This window comes from Coenobita brevimanus, chromosome 14, assembly GCF_032717465.1.
Source record: "Coenobita brevimanus isolate Jiangsu-jjx chromosome 14, ASM3271746v2, whole genome shotgun sequence".
NCBI lineage: Eukaryota > Metazoa > Arthropoda > Malacostraca > Decapoda > Coenobitidae > Coenobita > Coenobita brevimanus.
The window spans coordinates 61,057,638-61,079,656 of NC_136967.1; the positions used below are offsets into that span (position 1 = coordinate 61,057,638).

At 42.4% G+C, this 22,019-nt stretch overlaps 1 protein-coding gene across 1 annotated transcript in view; it reads left to right on the forward strand.

Annotated features, from left to right (window-relative positions):
• Positions 1-481: 481 nt before the first annotated feature.
• LOC145390424 (androgen-induced gene 1 protein-like) overlaps positions 482-22,019 on the forward strand; it is a 41,453-nt gene continuing 19,915 nt past the window's right edge. The window contains exons 1-2 of the mRNA XM_080265353.1: positions 482-610; positions 17,896-18,030. Of these exons, the coding sequence (XP_080121479.1) occupies positions 482-610; positions 17,896-18,030 (264 nt within the window). The remainder of the gene's footprint in view (positions 611-17,895; positions 18,031-22,019) is intronic.

Genomic DNA, 22,019 nt, shown 5'->3' on the forward strand with positions numbered 1-22,019 from the left:
GTGTGTATGTTCATATGCATGGATGTGTGTGTATGTATGTATGTATGTATATATATATGTACATATATATATATGTACATATATATATATATATATATATATGTCAATATATATACATATATATATATATATTTGCCTTAATGACCAGAGGGTCCGGTCTCAATGGTCGATAGGCAAAAAAAAAAAAAAAAAAAAAAAACAATAAATATTTCAATTCAGTTCTTCTACTGCAGTAAATAAAGCGTATGTTTTCCCTCGATATTCTACTGCTGTACTTGCGTTCGTCTGTGTTTGTCAGCAGGTGTTTGGTGACATGAAGTAACGGGGAATCATCGTGGCGGGGAAATGCGGCACACGAGCTGCAGTTTTACGTTATTCAAATCATCATATACTGGCACGCCAACTGACAGTCCAACGTCCATGTTGAGTTTAGTTTAAATTGTGCACAATGGGTGCGTTGTTGACAGCTTTTCACCCCGTAATGTGTAGCGTGTGGTTGTTCGGAGTTTACACAAATTGGTTCCTCGAGCCTGATGTACGAGGACACACTTACGACTTCGATTTGCAGCAGTTTGGTGGACGGTTGAAGTACCTAACATTTCTGAACGGAGTATGTATTATATTGCCTAATGAGTGGTCATTAATAAGGGTACTTATTAGGTTTCCGGCAAATTTCGGGAAAGATATATCTGTATCTATTTATCTATGTATGTATGTATACCGTAAAATGGGGTAATGGGCACCATTTTAACCTTTGTCAATATTATAGAGATGTGCAGGAATTTGGAAAAAGTGAAAATATTTTTAAATAGCTCATTTAGGGCTACCTTTTGGAACCAGATACATAGGTAAGGATACAAAAACAATTTGCTTAGAAATAAAACGATGTGAGTGTCCATGTACCCCATATAAAGGGGCAACTGGGCACTCAGAGCTTTTTATTACCGGTACTGTATGAAGCTGCTCATTACTGTTGACTGCTACTAAATAACATAAACTTAGGCAGGCAAACACAATATGTAACATAAACTTATATAACATAAACTTCAGCAGGAAAAACAGGTGTACTCCTGCTACTCAGGATTTTGTAATTTCGCATCATCACTGTGGTTCTGTTGGTAAACTAGCTAACAGCTTCAGAGCCTGGTGCATCCCTGAGACTTAGCAGTATAGCATTAGATGACAAGGAGTCTTTGAGGCATATTTAGAAACTAAATAATGATATTTAGTTGATGTGACCGGTTGCTCTCCCCAAAGTGTCCAGTTACCCCACCTGAATTACCCTTGCCATTACTCGGAAATGTTTAACTGTAGAAACATGTTAACTAGTTCCCATCTGGCCTTTGATAATGTCCAATAAATGAGTATAAGTACAGTTCTCTAGCTAACTTCTAACATAGGTAACTTACCCTTAGCATTTCCGGTGTTGTGGCTTCTGTGAATTCTCAAAAATGTCACTTTTATGAATGCATAGATCATTGGACTACTTTGTCCTAATTCTAACTGTTGATTTGTGTTATTGCTGGGGGACTTAGCTATGTAATTAGCACCAGAAAAATTTAGAAAATTAAAGATTTATAGGTTACGTATAGGAAAGTTTGCAAATAACCTAGTGGGTGCCCGGTTCCCCTGCTAGGCTAAGTGCCCAGTTACCCCATTTTATGGTATACTGTATATATATATATATATATATATATATGTAATATCTATCTGTCTATCTGTTGCCAGACGCCTTAATAACTTATACGGGGTGGCCACAAACAAATCGCCTCCACGTCACCCTGTCCCCTGCCATTTCACTGCCCTGCTCCCAGTTTAACCCCCCTCTCTCATATACCTCTCCACTCAATCCCTCCATCTCATCCTTGGCTTTCCTCTCTTGCTCTCCCCCTCCACCTCACTCACATGCACTCTCCTCATCAGTCTCTCACTCTCTATCATCTCCACATGGCCAAACCACCTCGGTGTGTTTCTCCTAATGCTTCCTATCACATCCACATCCACACCACAACACTCCTTCATATCCTTATTTGTCAGTCTGTCTCTCCATGTGACTCTACAAGCTCCTCTCAATAACTCATTTCCACTGCTCTCACTCTTGACTTGTGTCCCTCCAACAATGTCCAAGCTTCACTTCCATACGTCATAGTTGGTATCACAATACTGTCATGTAATAACTTTTTCACTTCCATGCTCACTACCGTATTTCTGTTTCTTATCACTGCCTTCAAGGAACCAGCAACCTTTCTTCCTTGTTGTACCCTTTCTGGCACTTCACCCACTAAACTTCCATCCTTACTCATCACACTACCCAAGTACTTAAATGTACTCACAATTTTCATTTCCTCATCATCCAGTCTCACTGTACATTCACTGACTTCATATCTCTCGAAGACCATACCTTTACTCTCCCCTACATTCACCTTTAAATTCTGTTTCTTACACACATTCCCAGACTCATCCACCAAGCCTTGCAGCTCCCCTTTGTCTTAACTTGACAACACAGTATCATCTGCAAACAACAGTACAGGGAGTTTCAAACACTGCTTTCTCTCATTAGGGCCACTCCAACATTCACTGCCCTACCTTGTAGCCTATCTCTTTTATAACCCCATCTATATACAGACTGAACAACCATGGAGACATGACACACCCCTGTTTCAATCCAACCTTCAAATAGAAAAACTCATTTCGCTATCCACACGCACTGCAGCCTTAGCACCCTCATAGCCTACATACTCTTCACAGCATTCAGCAACTTCCCATCTACTCCATATGTTCTTAATACTTTCCACAATCCTTGTCTATCCACCCTGTCATATGCTTTCTCCAAATCCATGAAGGCCACATAAAACTTCTTTCCCTTCTCTAGACACTTTTCCACTAAAGATCTAAGAATGAATATCTGATCTACACAACCTCTTCCCTTCCTGAAGCCTCCCTGTTCTTCTCCAACTAATTCCTCTGTTATTTCCCTAACCCTGTCAATAAGTATCCTACCGTATACTTTTCCTATTACACTAAGAAGACAAATGCCTCTGTGACTACCATACTATTCTCTTCCGTCTTTCTTCCCTTCATTCTTTCCTTGTCCTTCTGCCTATGGGTGACTTTACACTCCCCCTTCTGTCATTCTTTCCTTCATTCTTTCCACTTCCTTCAGCCTGTGGGTGACTCTACACTGAATGACAAGCCAAATGGTTTCCTGTGCACCAGGAAACCATTTACTACGCTGGGTGGTAACCATATAAGCAAATTTTGGTGCCTGGTGGTTTAGTGGGTAATTATTGCACTCCAATCAGATTGAGCCAGTGAAGGTTTATATCCAAGGGGTGGTTGGGGTTAATTGCTCATGTAATGCCACTCAGGGATGAGTGAGGCTGGTCACTCTCATCTTAAGTGTCGGGACCAATTGCATAGCCCAGGGCTCCTATTCTCCTCATGGAGCAATGTAGGATTGGATGATGGATGGATGGATGGATGGATTACCACACACTTCTTTTTCCCCTTTCCCTTTGTACAAGGGAATAATTATACCTGACTTCCAATCCTCCGGGACTCTATGTTCCTCCCATGCCAATCTGCACATCTTCCACATCCATTCTACTACTATCTCTCCCCCATGCTTCAGCATTTCACCACACGCTCCATCAATTCCTGGGGCTTTCCCCATTTTGACTTACTTCAGTGCTTCCACAACTTCCATCTTACTGATTCCTTCTTGTCTTCTCACCTCCCTCCTTCTCCCAGCCATTCTCCAGCCACTTATACTTGCATTACTTTCATTCTCTATGTTAACGATTCCTTAAAGTGTTCTCTCCATCTGCTCACTTTTTCTCCATTCTCAACTAGTAATCTACCATTTTTATCTTTCACTCCCCTACTACCTTCATTGCCACCCTGTCTGACTCTCTTTACCTCCTTTCAGAACATTTTCTTATGTTCCCTTCACTTTACACTCAAATTCCTTCCAAATTCCTCATCCACTCTCTTCTTACTCTCTCATACTAATGTTTTCATCACTCTCTTCCTTACTACATATAGCTCTCTTTTCCGTCTCTCAACTTCTTTGACGCCCCTATTTCTCATCCATTCATTATATGCTTTCTTCTTTTGTGCCACAGCCTGTCTCGCCACTTCCTTCCACCACTCTGTTCGTTGCACTCCCCTCCGTCTTCTCTTCACCCCACACACCACCTCACATGCTGCACATATTTCCTCTGTGAATATCTTGCACCACCTTCTATGTCCCCCATCTGCTCCAATTCGTATTTAACCAATCGTTCCTCCACTTCTCTCTTATATTCTGCCTTTTTCTCATACTCTTGTAACCTTTCCACTCTTATTACATCTACTCCTTCCTCCTGTCCTTCCCTTCTTCTATATCTCCATTTTACTTGGACCTTTATTCTAACCACCACCAAGTGGTGGTCAGAAAGTCCACTCCCCCAACCTCTGTATACTCCTGCATCCATTACACATCTGTGCATCCTTTCATCCACACACACATAATCAATCATTGCCTTCCGTTCATTCATATATATATACACTCAATCCTTGAGTAACGCGTGGTTGAGTAACACGTTTTTGTTCTAACGCGGTCAGCATAATGAGACAAGTCATGTCAACACGCAGAAAAACTCGAGCTCACGCAAGAAGTCAGCTGGCCTGGCGACTAAATTTGAAAGTCGCGCGCGATGACGTCACCCTGTAAACTCTGGGTACTTTTCCTGGGCACATAGTTCCATTCTGTATGGGTATTGATCTCAATACCACACCCAGCCACCTAAGCCAAGCAGCCCTAGTGGGATAGGTTAGCTGTTCAGTAGAAAAAATTTTGCCTGGGAAACACACTGAGCATATTTTTAAGAAAAACCTATGGTTACTTTTGAAACAACTGGGCGAGCATCGTTCCTGGCTGAGGGTTCCCGGTGGTGAGATGAATACGCATACAGAATGGAAATATGCTTCATGGGCACACTGAAGGCCAAATCTATTCTATTTCTATTGCCAGACACCATAATCCCGTAAGGGGTGGCCATTTGACACTGAGTTAGTTGTTTTACAGGGAGGGGCACTAACCCTTCACCAACCCACTTGTTGACACGTAGGGAGCACGTATGGTTTGGTTATATGGTTACCACCTAGCGTTGTAAATGGTTTCTTGGCTTACAGGAAACCATTTGGCTTGTCACTCAATGTAAAGCCACCTGTAAAGGAAAGAAATGGCATAAGAAGTGACAGGAAAGATGCGAGAAATAGGAAGAGAGGAGGACAGGCACAGAAAAAGAATGATAAAGGCTAAGGAAGTAGGCAGCGCTACATCAAGTGAGTGGATGATGGTCGCAGAGAATATTCATCACCATCACCATCATCATAATCTGTGACATTTGCTCCCTACTGCAAACCCTCCACTGACAAGGATAACCATGAGAAATGTCTCCAGTCTACACTGTTTTCTCACATACCCCTCCCCTCTCTCTCTCTCTTACACCCCTCTTCCTTTTCCTTCTTCCCTCACCAATGGACTGCTTCATTCTCTTCTTCCCTAGCAGATATGGTTGGCCTTTTCCTATATTAGCCATCTCTTAATCAGGACAACTTTGGTACTTTATTCCAGCAAATGCCAAACATTATTCAGCCGAGAGAGAGTACATAACCATAAAATTAATACTGGTACCCTCTCACAGTTGACAACTCTTGTATTCTATTCTAGCTAATGTTATATGCTTTTATTCACCTGAATGGGAGTCACAGGAGGGTGATGGAGTTAATGTGAAAAGTCCAAAAACAAACCATCAAGGAAGTAACAAAGAAGTTCACTTAAACATATAGATGCAGCTCTTCTTCTACACATAACTATACTACCTACTACACACCATGTCCCAGAAGCTATTCAAAATCCTAGAAAAGGGACCTGTGTACTGTAAAGAGTACCTAGTCACTCTACAAGGTAAAAATGTGAAAAATCTAAAAAAGAGTTCACAGAAGGCCAAGAAAGCATTCATTACAATTATATAAAGGGTTAAGGCCAGGGCATCCATCAAGCAGCCTAAGGGCAAAATGTGGCCTACCTCAGATTATCAAATCAATTGGTAACAAGTAAATCATTAAGATACCTTACTGACTCCCCACAACCTCTTTCTCTTCACATTGTTGCAGCTCTATCCTCCTACTACTGCTTTTCACTGATCGCTGCTTTTCTGAAATGTCTACTATAACCTTCCCCAAGTACAATGGGTGTGCAGTATTCATCTATCAATGCACTGTCACCTTTTTCTGTCCAGTTCTTCAACAAAGGTTAGACAAAATTTATGGGTTTCGCAATTTCAGGGGACAAAATGGAACGAAAATGTATGCTAATCAGGGAAAAAAAAAAAATCCATGTGTTCTCGTGAGTTAGGGTTCAGTTCCACATTTTTCATTCGATTTCATGCTGCCCAACACATTTCGGACCAACTGGGCATATGGTTATCAGTTCTTTCTCATGCCTCACCTAGTCCTTACCCACTCATAATGGGTTTTGCAGTTTTAAGGCACGAAATGGAATGAAAATGTTTGCTAGACAAAAAGTTACTCTTTTATCCACGTGTTCTTGTAAATTAGCATTCAGTTCTACATTCTTCGTTCGATTTAGTGCTTCCCAACACATTTCCAACTAACTGAGCATACGGTTATGTCCTTTCTCGTGCCTCGCCTAATTCTACCCCACACTCATACTGGGTTTCACGGTTTTAGGGGACGAAATGGAACAAAAATGTTTCCTAATTAAAAAAAAAAAAAACTCATCCATGGGTTCTCGTAAGTTAGTGTTCAGTTCCACATTTTCATTCAAATTCGTGCTTCCCAACACGTTTCGGACCGACTAGGCATACGGCTATAAAATCCTTTCTCGCATCTCACTGACAGTCATATAAGTTTCGCAGTTTTAGGGGACAAAACTGAATGAAAATGTTTGCTAACCAGAAAAAAAAATTACTTCCATCCATGTTCTCTCACAAGTTCGCATTCAGTTCCACATTCTTCGATCTTCTTCCTGATAGTCTTGTATTTTTCGGATTACTTATGGGAGGTAAATAATCGTTTGATGCTAAATCTGTTTCCCCGTTGTTTTTAGCTGTGTTACACTGTGTCAACTCGTTTGACTCGTCAAGGTTACAGTGAAAGGGCCTGTCCTAAATGTTTAACTACAATTGACCTAACCTAGCCTAACTATACCTAATAATTTAACCTAATCTAACCTAGCATCCAGTTGGGAAATTGGGAAACGAAAACCACCTTTGAGTATGTCAAGACAATCATAGTTACGGCTTAAGGAACGTGATGATAAAATGTGGGAAGTTTTACTGCAGGAAGTTGTAATTTATCACCCTGAAAATAGTCAGAAAAACACCGAAAACAAACTGGAGGAATATGAATTGAACTGGTAAGGTCCTTCTACTACTTTAAGTAAAGCGTACGTTTACCGAAATGGCAAAAAAGTGTGGAGTACGTGAAAGCACCATCATAACGATTTGGAAGGACCAGGAGAAGATAAAGATCGTGCGAAGGAAGTGATGCGAACCTTGTAGCACTGAAAGTTTATATTTGTCCTGAAGCTGACTGAGAAGCTTAGGCCTATAGGGCATTATGTGGAGCGTCAGAGAATTTGTCATTTTTACTCCTCCTTACCACATTACCCCACGTAAATTACCCCCACTTATATGCACCATCAGGTAAAACAGTGATATAATCATTGTAATTAAGATCACCAATGTTATTAGAAATAGCATTAACAAAAAAGTCGGGCTAGGTAACCGTATGTTGATACGTAGCTTCCCAGCATTCATTCCCCACCCCCCACCGATAATGTTATCAAAGTTTCGCCTTCTCGTATCAGGTGGCCTTCGGAAGAGACATTAGGCCGTATGGTTAGACTAAAATTTATGGGTCTGGCAGTTTTAGAGGATGAAATGGAACGAAAATGTTTGCAAACCAAAAAAAAAAAAAAAAAGTACTCTTTCATCCATGTGTTCTTGTGAGTTAGCATTCCGTTTCACATTCTTTGTTCGATATCGCTTTTCCCAACACATTTCGGACTGACTGAGCAGTTTAGCCATATGCTTAGTCTGTCTGAAAAGTGTAGGGAAGCACGATATCAAATGAAGAATGTGAAACGGAACGCTAACTCAAGAGAACACAAGGATGAATGTAATTTTTTTCTGGTTAGCACACATTTTTGTTTTGTTTCGTCCCCTAAAGCCGTCAAACCCATGAATTTTCATCTAACCATATGGCCTAAGGTCCCTCATGAAGGCCACATGATACAAGAGATGGCGAAACTTTGACAACAACAATGGGGTTGAGGGGAGGGAGGAAAATACCATGGAGCTACGTATCAATTAAAGGGTACCCAGCCCGACTTCTGCTTTTGTTAATGCTATTTTTAATGCCACTGATATTTCAAATAACAATAGTTACATCTCATTGTTTTACCTGATGGTGGGTGCAAGTAAGGGTAAATTTATGTGGGGTTAGGTTGTAAAAAGTGGTAAAAGTGAGTTATGAAAAGTCACCAGAACACGTTGTACCATTATACACACAAACATATTGTCTGAGTGACGCGGATTTGGGTACCACGGTCCTTGTCCAGTCCCTATTGCCCGCGGTACTCGAGGATTGAGTGTATTGTATACGGTATATATATATATATATATATATATATATATATATATATATAGAAAGAAAGAGAGAGGTGAAAAGATTAGTAAGAGAGAGTAAGAAGAGAGTGGATGAGGAATTTGGAAGGAATTTGAGTGTAAAGTGGAGGGACTGTAAGAAGATGTTCTGGAAAGAGGTGAAAAGAGTAAGACAGGGTGGAAGTGAGGTTAGCAGGGGAGTGAAAGGTAAAAATGGTAGATTACTAGTGGAAAAGGGAGAAAAAGTGAGCAGATGGAGAGAACGCTTTAAGGAATCGTTAACACACAGGATGGAAGTAATGCGAGCATAAGTGGCTGGGGAATGGCTGGGAGGAGGAGGGAGGTGAGAAGACAGGAAGAAATCAATAGGATAGAAGTTGTGGAAGCAATGAAAAAAGTTAAATTTTGGAAAACCCCAGGAATTGATGGTGTGTGTGGTGAAATGCTGAAGCATGGGGGAGAGATAGTAGTAGAATGAATGTGGAAGATGTGCAGATTGGCCTGGGAGGAAGGTAGAGTCCCGGAGGATTGGAAGTCAGGTATAATTATTCCCTTGTACAAAGGAAAAGGGGAAAAAGAAGTGTGTGGTAATCATAGGGGCATTTGTCTTCTTAGTTTAATAGGAAAAGTGTATGGTAGGATACTTATTGACAGAGTTAGAGAAAGAACAGAGGAATTAGTTGGAGAAGAACAGGGAGGCTTTAGGAAGGGAAGAGGTTGTGTAGATCAGATATTCATTCTTAGATCTTTAGTGGAAAAGTTTCTAGAGAAGGGAAAGAAGTTGTATGCGGCTTTCATGGATTTGGAAAAAGCATAGGACAGGGTGGATAGACAAGGATTGTGGAAAGTATTAAGAGTATATGGAGTAGATGGAAAGTTGTTGAATGCTGTGAAGAGTATGTACGATGGTGCGAAGGCTGCAGTGCGTGTGGATAGTGAACTAAGTGAATTTTTCTCTTTGGAGGTTGGGTTGAAACAGGGTATGTGTCATGTCTCCATGGTTGTTCAATCTGTTCATGGATGGGGTAATAAAAGAGGTACAAGGTAGGGTAGTGGATGTTGGAGTGGCCCTGGTGAGAGAGGATAGTGTTTGGAAACTCCCTGCACTGTTGTTTGCAGATGATACTGTGTTGTTTAGTGAAGACGAAGGGGAGCCGCAAGGCTTGGTGTATGAGTTTGGGAGTGTGTGAATGTGGGGAAGAGTAAAGTGATGGTCTTTGAGAGAGGTGAAGTCAGTGTATGTACAGCGAGGTTGGATGGTGAGGAATTGGAAAATGTGAGTACGTTTAAGTACTTGGGTAGTGTGATGAGTAAGGATGGAGGTTTGGAGGGTGAAGTGCTTGAAAGGGTACAGCAGGGAAGAAAGGTTGCTGGTTCTTTGAAAGCAGTGATAAGAAACAGGGAAGTGAGCATGGAAGTGAAAAAGCTACTTCATGACAGTATTGTGATACCAGCTCTAACGTATGGAAGTGAAGCTTGGACATTGTAGGAAGGACACAAGTCAAGAGTGAGAGCAGTGGAAATGAGTTATTTAAGAGGAGCCTGTGGAGTCACATGGAGAGAGAGGCTGACAAATGAGGATATAAAGGAGCGTTGTGGTGTTGATGTGGATGTGATAGGAAGCGTTATGAGGAACACACCGAGGTGGTTTGGCCATGTGGAGAGGATGGAGGGTGAAAGACTGATGAAGAGAGTGTATGTGAGTGAGGTGGAGGGGGGAAGAGGGAGGGGGAGGCCAAGGATGAGCTGGAGGGATGGGGTGGAGAGGTATATGAGAGAGGGGGGTGTGAGTTGGGAGCAGGGCAGTGAAATGGCGGGGGACAGGGCAACTTGGAGGCGATTTGTCTGTGGCCACCCCAAACGGGATTGAGGCGTCTGGCAATAGATAGATAGATAGATAGACATCCATATTTCCACAATAGGCAGTTATTGGTAAATATACAGAATCATCCACATGTATAAATTCACCTGTTTTATGATGCAGAAAATGAATGTCAAAGCACTGGTGTCCTTAACTTGACTTAAACACGCAGTCCCCTATCCTGTACCTCGGTTATTGGGACAGACATCGTCTTCATATCATCTGGGTCTTTTACCAGTGATATAATCTTGCTTCCTTAGCCCATCATTGCCTTCCCCTCCCATTCCCCCCAAATAAAATTTCCTCTGGGTTGGGTATAGCAACTTTGAGATGCCATAGAGCAACACAGTGTGTCATCTCCTTCAGTTGAACCTGATATAATAATGCACCCATTCCTTAACTCTGAGTCTGGGATGATTCCTTCCATCACTACGGTACTTGTATTGTCTATATGGTGTCATTAGCAGCTCAAAGGTATTCCATAGAGGGCCCCCAAACTTATTGGTGTGAAAAGTAGCTTTTTGGCCATGGGAAAAACACCTCCACTAAATATAGTTACAAGAAAGCTGACAGCAGAATATACTAAATTTGATCTCAGCTGATACAAGTAGGCCTGTGATGTGTAAAAAGCATAGAATATTTGTAGCAAAAAACTGTGAATTGTCACTGCAGTTTGAAGGGTACGGTACCTAAGGCTCTTGCAAACTGGATGTGATTCAAGGATTGGTGTATGATACATTGGAGAAGTTTATGTTGTGGAATACCCTGTCTGCTGATTTTCCATCAGAGTTTTCTCTTATTCTAATATCTTCAAGTTCAGGTTTCTCCTGGAGTGGCAGTCATAGGCCAGTAAGTGTTATTAACAGGTATCAGAATAGCTGTAGTGGTTCACAATTTAGTACTTCTAAATAGCTAAGTACCTGTACTGCACTCTTTTGGGAAGTGTAACTTAGTACACTGTACTTGATAATGCAGGTTCTTTATCATTGGATGTGAGATAAGCATTATCAGTTGGTAGCTATCAAGGAACTGTACTTGACCCTCTGATAAATCATAGCATCACACTTCGGGAGCCTGTGCTAAAGACGAAAGGCTAAATAGTATCGTGAATTTTTAAAAGTTTTTTCTGTCATATACTGTACAGTAAAATCCATTTATTTTTGCATAGAGTACAGTACTGTACTGCAGAACCTCCATTATGAATTCATATATTAAAGTGTTTCATGCAGTAATCTTTCTGCTTTTTGGGTTTGGGATCTACTATGACCACTGGTTTATAAAGCCACCCCGTGACTCACAAAATTACAAGCTGGTTTTTGAAGTTGTTGGAGGGCGGACCAAGTATTTGACCTATTTGAACCTGGTAAGACATACTCTAGTATCATGTACTGTAATTATAGCTGTTTGTATTGCTTAGTTCCATAAACCAACTATGAATCAACCTTTTATATGTCTTATATCTTACAAAGTAATTTGTGTGCTCATAGTTGTAACAAAATTGTAAACAGAGGAGTACTGGTAATTTATTTACTTATCTGTGATCATGCACCTGGTGGTAGGTGGTGGCAAACCATCATCCACTTAGCTGATGTAGTGCTGCTTACTTCGTTCTTCACCTTTATCATTCTTTTTCTTTGTCTGCCCTCCTCTCTTCCTGTTTCCTCCGTCTTTCCAGTCACTTTTTATTACTCTTCTTTCCCTTTCAGGTAACTTTACATTGAGTGACACAAGCCAAATGGTTTTCTGTAAGCCAGGACGCAATTTACTACGTTTGATGGTAACCATATGACCAACCATACGAGTCCTCTACCAGTCAACAAGTGTGTTGGAGGAGGGTTAGTGCCCTACCCAGTAAAACATCTAACTCAAAGACAGATGGCTACCCCTTACAGGATTATGGTATTTGGCTATAGATAGATGGATAGATAAATCAGGCTCCTTAATTTTTGGAGGAGGTGGCAATGATTCATTACCTCCATGTTGCCACCATTGGACAGCCCACTTTGTCTCTCTCCACTCTTTTATTGTAAATACATCTCCGCTCTGTCCTTTTACCTTATCCTTGGTTTCCCTCTCCTCATCGTTCTTTCTACCTCAATCACATACACTTTCCTGGTGAATCTCTTGCTCTTCATTTGCTCCACATTATCAGATCATTATAGGGTAGCCTGCCCGTGGCCTCTCCAGCAGTTCGACATCAACACCACATCACTCCCGAACTTTCTTATTTGTTTTCTGTCACACTCATCACAGGTAACTCATTTCCTCTCCTCTCACTTTTAAATTTTTGTCCTTTATATCCTCCTGTGAGGGTCATAATGTTGTCATGCAATGACATTTTTATTTTCATGCTCTCTTCCATATTCCTTGTTACCACTTAGTGATGGCCAAGGTAGAGCTGCAAAGAAAGTGGTTGAGGAGACGAAGGGGAAGACAGGAGGAAGCAACTTCTGTGAGAAGAGTGGAGAAATTGCAAGATAGTGAGAAAATGACAGAGTATAAGAGCATAGTGGAAGAAAGATTGGGAAGGTATGAGCTAGAGCAGATGGAAGGGGTGGAAGACGTATGTAAGATATTCATGGAAGAGATAGGCGCAGCGTGTGAGGCGGTTTGTGGAGTGAGGAGGAGATGCAAGGGTGTGCAAGTGACAGCATGGTGGAATGATGAGGTGAAACGAGCTGTGGAACAAAAGAAGAAGGCATATAGTGAATGGTTAGCTAGTAAAGGTACGGGAGAAGATGAGAGAGGGAAGAGAGAGGTATATTTGAGCAGGAGAAGGGAGGTTAAGAGACTGGTGAAGGAGAGTAAGAAGGAAGTGGATGAAGAGTTTGGGAGGAATCTGAGTGTGAAATGGAGGGAGAGTAAGAAATTGTTTTGGAAGGAGGTGAAGAAAGTAAGGCATTGTGAAAGGGGAAATAGTAGGGGAGTGAAAGATAGGAATAATAGATTGTTGGTGGAGAAGAGAGAGAAACTGAGGAGATGGAAGGAGCTCTTTGAGGATTTGTTGAATGTAGAGAGTGAGAGCAGTGCGAGTATAAGTGGTTGGGGAATGGGTGGGAGAAGAAGAGATGAGAGGAGGGAGGAAGAGATCAGTAGGGCGGAAGTAGTGGAAGCGATGAAGAAGATTAAGCTGGGAAAGGCCCCAGGGATTGATGGAGTGTGTGGTGAAATGCTTAGGTATGAGGGTGAGATTGTTGTGGAGTAGATATGGAAGTTGTGTAGATTGGCTTGGGAAGAGGGAAGGGTTCCAGAGGACTGGAAATCAGGTATAATTGTTCCTTTATACAAAGGAAAAGGGGAGAGAGAAGTATGTGGTAACCATAGTGTTATTTGCCTTCTTAGTGTGACTGGTAAAATATATGGTAGAATACTCATTGATAGGGTTAGGCATATGACAGAGGAGCTAGTTGGAGAAGAACAAGGGGGATTTAGGAAGGGAAAAGGGTGTGTAGATCAGATAATTGTTCTAAGATGTTTAGTGGAGAAGTATCTAGAGAAGGGAAGGAAAGTGTATGCTGCCTTCATGGACTTGGAGAAAGCTTATGACAGAATAGATAGGCAAGGTATGTGGAAGGTATTAAGAATATATGGAGTGGAGGGGAAATTGTTGAGTGCTGTGAAGAGTATGTACGAGGGAGCTAGGGCTACGGTGCGAGTGGATGGTGAGCTGAGTGAGATCTTTGATCTCAATGTGGGACTGAAACAGGGTTGTGTGATGTCTCCATGGCTGTTTAATATATACATGGATGGGGTTGTAAAGGAGGTGCAGGGTAGGGCAGTGGATGTGGAGGTGGCTCTAATGAATGAGGGTGAGATTTGGAAGATTCCGGTGTTGCTGTTTGCTGATGATACAGTACTGTTGAGTGATGATGAATGGGAGTTGCAAGGTTTGGTGAATGAATTTGGGACAGTGTGTAGGAGGAGGAATCTGAAAGTTAATATAAACAAAAGTAAAGTTATGGTGTTTGAGAGGAATGAAGTCATAGAGTAGGTTGGATGGTGAGGATATGGAGAATGTGAGTGCATTCAAGTACTTGGGTAGTGTGATGAGTAAGGATGGAACTTTGGGGGATGAAGTGCGTGAAAGGGTACAGCAGGGAAGGAAGGTCGTTGGTACACTGAAAGCAGTGATGAGAAATAGGGAGGTGAATATGGAAGTTAAGAAGTCCCTGCATGATAGTATTGTGATCCCTACCCTGACGTATGGAAGCGAGGCATGGACCTTGCAAGAGGGGAACAAGTCAAGAGTGAGAGCAGTGGAAATGAGTTACTTGAGAGGAGCATGTGGAGTGATGTGGAGGGACAGGTTGACGAATGAAGAAGTGAAGGAACGTTGTGGGGTGGATGTGGATGTGGTTGAGAAGATTAGGAGAAATACACTGAGGTGGTTTGGACATGTGAAGAGAATGGAGAATGAAAGACTGAGTAAGAGGGTGTATGTAGGTGAGGTGGAGGGAGGGAGAGGGAGAGGTAGACCAAGGATGAGGTGGAGGGATGGAGTTGAGAGGTATATGAGGGAGGGGGGAGTGAGTTGGGGGGAGGGTAGTCAAATGGTGGGTGACAGAGCGACTTGGAGGCGTTTTGTCTGCGGCCACCTTTTGCGGGATTAGGGCGTTGAGCTATAGTTAGATAGATAGATAGATAGTATTTTTTACTGTGTTTACAGATTATCAGTACAGTATATAACTTATGATACTACAAGACTTACTGGAATAGTCTGCTTTCAATGCTTAAAGAGCACTTACATCCATTTTTTTTTTTTTTTTCCAGTATTCTTCTATCTACCTATAGCCAGATACCATAATCCCGTATGGGGTGGTCATTTGGCTTTGCGTCAGTTGTTTTATGGCAGGGGCGCTAACCCATTCACTGTCTATCTATCTATCTATCTATCTATCTATAGCTTGATGCTGTAATCCTGCAAAGGGTGGCTGCAGACAAAACACCTTCAAGTCGCTCTGTCACCCACCATTTGACTACCCTCTCCCCAACTCTCTCTCCCCTCCCTCATATACCTCTCAGCCTCATCCCTCCACCTCATCCTCGGTCTACCTCTCCCTCTCCCTCCCTCCACCTCACCTACATACACCCTCTTAGTCAGTCTTTCATTCTCCATTCTCTCCACACGTCCAAACCACCTCAGTGTATTTCTCCTAATCTTCTCCACCACATCCACATCTAACCTAAGAAACACACAGTTTTAGTATAAGATACCATCAAAATCATTAAACCAGGGTTTGTCCATCGTTAGGCGGGGTATGATAGTATTTCTACCCCCATCGTTAAGCCGGGGTATCACATCTAGGGGTATCATATATGAAGGTATTACTGTACCTTATTTTGATGAACATAGCAGAAGTGGTTAGACAGTCCAGACTGCTTCTGGCTTTATCAGACTTTTTCTGATAGTATAGGAATTTAGTCCAGTAGCTCCTCAATTCTGATAAAAGTGAATTCCGGTATGTTGAAGTCCATGATATCGAGGTTTTACTGTATGTCTTTCTTACCACAGAGATGTGTAATTTCTAGTGACAGCAACCAGTAAATTAAGAAAAACCTGCTCCCCTCCCACCTATATTACCCTGATGTATGGTACTTAACAGTATTGTCACTAAACAGATGTACGATGGAACTTCATTTATTCATCATGACTGGTGCTCTGGCTTTTGCAAACGTAACAGGTTTGCCAAGTAATCTGATAAGTGGAATCACCATCCCGTAAATCTGTAAACCAAATATGCAGAGTACGCCAAAATTATCAACTTACTTACTTCACCCTCCATTTATGTATCAGTAGTTCCATTGTTATTTAAAAGAATAATATGATGATTTATTTGCAAGTAGCTAAGCTTGTTACAATGACAGTACTTACAGTTTACTGTACCATACTATTTTCTTGTGCTGTGTGTGAAGGCAGTACAGTAAAAGTCCAATTCTTCGGCATCCAATTCCCCGGCAAATCTGATATTTCGGCAGTTTTGAGAAATAGTCCCATTTACGAAAATCTCTGATCATTCAGCAGATTTTCCGATTTTTTTTGTCAGTCTTGAAATTCTCCATGAGTCCTTAGAGCCTGTTGCAGGACCTTCTACTGCTGGGGACTTCTTCCAGCAGTAGCAGACTCCAATGAACCCCTTCTATTGTACATATGTAATTAAGGAACCTACTATAAGTTTAGGTAAGTGCATGTGAACTTGTAGGCCTACTGTACCATTACATTTATATACAGTATGTTCACTAATTTCTTTATTTTTCATATTCATGTATAGTACTGTATTCATTACAGTATTGTACAGTATCAAACAGTATACAGTACTCTCTCCAAACACATTTGTAATGATATGAGTAGTGATGATAGTGTTCACCGAAACATATAAGGTACTGAGTGGGTAGGGTTTTCGATAATTCGGCAATTTTGATTTTTCGGCACTAGCCTGGTCCCATAGATGCCGAAAAATCTGACTTCTACTGTATCAATGTATCATTACGTACTGTACATCAGCGTCATCACCAATCATGGCAGCTTAATGTCTTCCATTTTTCTGAAACATGCACCACTAATTCTATTTCTTCTTATGTGGCATATTCTCAGATCCCTCTGAAGAACAATTTTCTTGTTTTTTATGGTTGACATATACAGCACTGCACTGTCAACTCATGCCATTGGGCTAGATTCATCACTATGCAGCAAAGCACTTACTGCTGCTTTAACCTTGATCTATCTGGCTGAACAACTTGTCAACTACAAGTAAGCAACTGCATCTGTAGGGCTGTCCAGTACAGTACAGTGCTGTACATAAACCGTACAGGGATCCAGCACCCCCATGTGACAGACAGTGCCTCATTTCGGTCGGACCAGGGTCCTTACCATGGCAAGGTGTAGGAAAGTATGAGCAGGTTGACCCACAGGTGGACATTGCAGCTGCTTCTCCCAGGGTGCACAGTGCTGCCACATATAAGTTCCTTGTCAGTGCCACTAGTGAAAGTGGTGGTAGCTAACATGTTTTTGGGGGGGGGGAACATTGTCATTCACTTTAAAAGTTAAGAGTTATATAGTGCTAGAGGTATTCTTGAAAGTGTAGCTTGTGTTTCGCAGTGTAGTTTGCAGTCATTACAGTACATGATTTTGACATACTGTATCCTGCAAAAGCGAATTTTTTTTAAGCAGACATTTTGTCAGTTTTCATCTTCATCTCTGTGTTTACATGTGACATACTGGTGTCTAAAAGTATATCAGTCCACTTTCCACTTCAAAGTCACATTGATGTCTTCACAATACTGCCTTTCCACTTTCCACTTAAAAAAATATTTACTTCAGTTCCCTCATCATACTGTATATAATAATATATTTTGCAGGTTCTTCACTGTATGTTCTTTGGACTGTGTACATTGGTGGATTTGGTTAACTGGAATGCTGCCTCTAGCCACAGGCGTTCTCACCAGAAGCTACTTGATACCATCTTCACAACGTTGGTTTTCCCCCTTGGATGGGTAAGTTTGGCTAAGAGTGCCAAGAAGTCCATATGCTGTACAGTATTGTCATAGTAGTTCAATATCTTCAAACACTCTTGCTCACTAATACTGTCAGCAGCGTACCAAGTGAAATTGGCTTTATATCCATCCACTTTTCATTCAAGCCTACAGAATATTAGTACACTTCACAGGACAGACAGACCATACAGAAATATTTTTCATAATGTCTGTTAGATAGATACCTTTCTTTTGGTTGCCAAGTTAAAGAATATGTGCAACCTTTGTCATGTGTATCTCCTAACACACTTCTTCAGCCATTTGTATCCATTCCCGCCTCCCCTCCTCTCTTTTCCCCGTCAACCTCATGACCTCAGTGTGTACAGATTCACTAGCTGTGTCCATCCATCACCATTGAGGCTTTCTGTATCTCTTTCCACCCTCAAGTTTATTCATATTTTCTTCTCATCACCACTGATTCTCTCTCTCTGTCTCTCTCTCTCTCTTTAAGCAGACTCTTTTACACTGTGAACAGTAATATAAACTTCCTTTCTTCACGTCTTTCGTTTTGCTGGAGAGGGATGCCTTTAAGCTCTGTCTCTCTCCTACCCAACATAACTAGGCAGCTTTGCAGCCCAGTTATACAAATGCCCCTCAGCCCCTATCCTATCCCCTGTTTATGGATGATGGACGGAACAATTGTAAATCACTGATTGCATTGCGCAGTTGACCCTTGTGCAGTGTGGTGTGGTGAGGATCTGTCCATTCTCCCCTTTGGGGCTAAGATGCGAATGAATGTGTTTGAATGGATGAGTAAATGGGGAGTGTGTCGTCCTGTCTTGGTTACCTCCCTTTCCTTGGGGGAAGCAGCCTAAGTATATAGATAGATAGATAGGAAAAAAAAGGTGGGGGGGGCTGGGGAGGGGGCACTGATTTCAGTTGGTGCCATGATGTTTTGTTATCATGAAAGATACAGAAGTTGCTTGTACTGTTACTCTGTCTATCTGTTCCACCTATTGCTGGACGCCTTAATCCCGTATGGGGTGGCCACAAACAAATCGCCTCCATATCGCCCTGTCCCTCGCCATTTCACTTCCCTTCTCCCAGCTCACACCTCCCTCTCTCATATACCTCTCCACTCCATTCCTCCGTCTCATCCTCGGCCTCCTCCTCCCTCTCCTTCCCCTCCACCTCATCACAGACATTCTGCTTGTCAGTCTCTCGCTCTCCATCCTCTCCACACGGCCAAACTACCTCGGTGTGTTTCTCCTAACGCTTCCTATCACATCCACATTCACACAACAACGCTCCTTCACTTCCTCATTTGTCACTCTGTCTCTCCATGTGACACCACATGCTCCTGTCAGATAACTCATTTCCACTGCACACATTCTTGACTTCTGTCCCTCCAACAAGGTCCAAGCTTCACTTCCATACTTTAGAGTTGGTATCACAATACTGCCATGTACAGGAGTAACTTTTTCACATCACGTTCACTTCCTTGTTTCTTATCACTGCTGTCAAGGAACCAGCACCCTTTCTTCCTTGTTGTACCCTTTCAAGCACTTCATCCTCTAAACTTCCATCCTTACTCATTACACTACCCAGGCACTTTTTCCATTTCCTCGTCATCCAACCCCACTGTACATTCACTGACTTCACTTTTGTCAAAGACCATAACTTTCCTCTTCCCTACATTCACCTTTAGATTCTGCTTCTTACACACTCTCCCAAACTCATCCACCAAGCCTTTCAGCTCTCCTTCGTCTTCACTTAAGAACACAGTATCATCTGCAAACAACAGTACAGGGAGTTTCCAAACACTGCCCTCTCTCACTAGGGTAGCCCCAACATCCACTGTCCTACCTTGTATCTGTTATATAACCCCATCCTTATGCTGATTGAACAACCATGGAGACATGACACATCCCTGTTTCAACCCAACTTTCAAAGAGAAATATTCACTCAGTTCACCATCCACACGCACTGCAGCCTTAGCACCCTCATACATACTCTTCACGGCCTTCAGCAACTCCATATATTCTTGGTACTTTCCACAGTCCTTGTCTATACACCCTGTCATATGCTTTCTCCAAATCCATGAAGGCTGCATACTGCTTTCCCTTCTCTAGAACCTTTTCCACTAAAGATCTAAGAATGAATATCAGATCTGCACAACCGCTTCCCTTCCCAAAACCTCCTTGTTCTTCTCCAACTAATTCCTCTGTTATTTACCTAACTCTGTCAATAAGTATCATACCATAAACTTTTCCTATTACACTAAGAAGACAAATGCCCCTATGATTACTACATACTTCTTTTTCCCCTTTTCCTTTTGTACAGGGGAATAATTATACAGTAATCCCTCCAAGATCCAACATAATAGAGCCAAAGGCATGTCCGGGGTTTGGTCTTGTCCGGGACATGGGAAAAATGCCTCTGGACAGGTACTTATGGACCCCAACCCAGCCTAACTTTGAAAGCCACCTGAATAACTCCCTACCGGACATGCATAGCACCTATTGAAGACCTTATGCACAGAAATAAGGGACAGAAACCATGAAATAAATGAAAAGGAATCAGAGAATGAGAAATTAGAAGTGAGGAAGGAAAATATTTAGCAGTGTACAGTGTACAAGTACTTACGACACATCCGTGGCCATCGCGAAGATTAACCCGCCTCCTTTCAGGCTCTGACAGTGGTGAAGGTGCACTTGAAACACAAACAGTAATCCATTGTTACGCTGCACTTAGTCCTTTGCATTCAGAATTCTAATTTCTTAACACTTCACAATCTGTTCTTACTTGCACTGCACTTGAAACTCACCAGTGTTGCACTCTGCATTTAATCCTTTGCACTCTGAATTCTAATTTCTTAACACTGCACATTCTTTTCTTACTTGCGCTGCACTGGAAATACGCCAGTGTTGCACTCTGCACTTAATCGTTTGCACTCTAAATTCTAGTTTCTTAACACTGCACATTCTGTTCTTAACACTGCATAACACTGTAAATTACTCTGGTGGCGAGTTTTTGCTGTTTATTCACTGTCAGAGTCAGAGAGTAGGTGTTGCAGGTGGCCGAGGGGCACGTTGCTGGGATGTGGTGATGGGCTACCCACTGCAGATGACTCTAAAGATAGCCGCAAACTCACGTCCAGTGGAGACTCCACCTGGCCGATGTGCTGGGCTGCGGCTCGGAGGTGGAAGGCATGTCTTGGTGAGGCAGTGGTGTGGAGCCAGAGCTGGGCACGGAGGGGGTCATGGGCCTGAAGAAGGTGTCAATGGTTGATTGACGTAAGGAATGGCGATTCTGGTGATTGACGATGTGCTGCCAAAAAGCACGCACTTCCTCCACAAGTCCCAGGGGCCTCACCTCCCGGTCGCAGTCCGGGTGTTTAGGGTAGTCCAGAATGAACTCTACGTGCTCATGGAGTATGTTCAGCTTGGGGATGGCTGGAGTAGTGGCACGCTGAGAAGAGTCCCTATCATCCTTGCTGTCCTCGTCAGAATGTTCCAGCTGGGTACTAGTACCTGCAGCTGAAGAAACGATCTCGATATCAGAAATGATCTGATAACCAGTATCGCTCTCGTCGTTATGCAACTACTCATGCACTTCGTCCACATCGACCTCATCATGAGCCGCACAAAGATGCACATGGAAGTCATCCACGTCAAAACCTAGAAAGTTGTGCACCACATCGGCTCCGAGAAGCAGACTTGACCAACCACTTTCCAGAGTCTTGACAGGGCCTTCCCTCCATGCATTGGCCCAGTTGTAGATGATTGACTTGAGGTTGTAACGGCAAATGTTTTCCACAGTCCGCTGGCCTCACATGTCCCTTCCCTCCCTGCACTCGTCCTTGACCTCGAGAACAACCATCACCTTGTCTAGGAACTTCCGACGGTACAGCCTCCTGGTAGCCACCATCACTCCATGGTCCGTTGGTTGGATGAGAGCAGTAGTATTAGGTGGCAAAAACAAGCACCTAATGCAGCTATTCTCAGCCA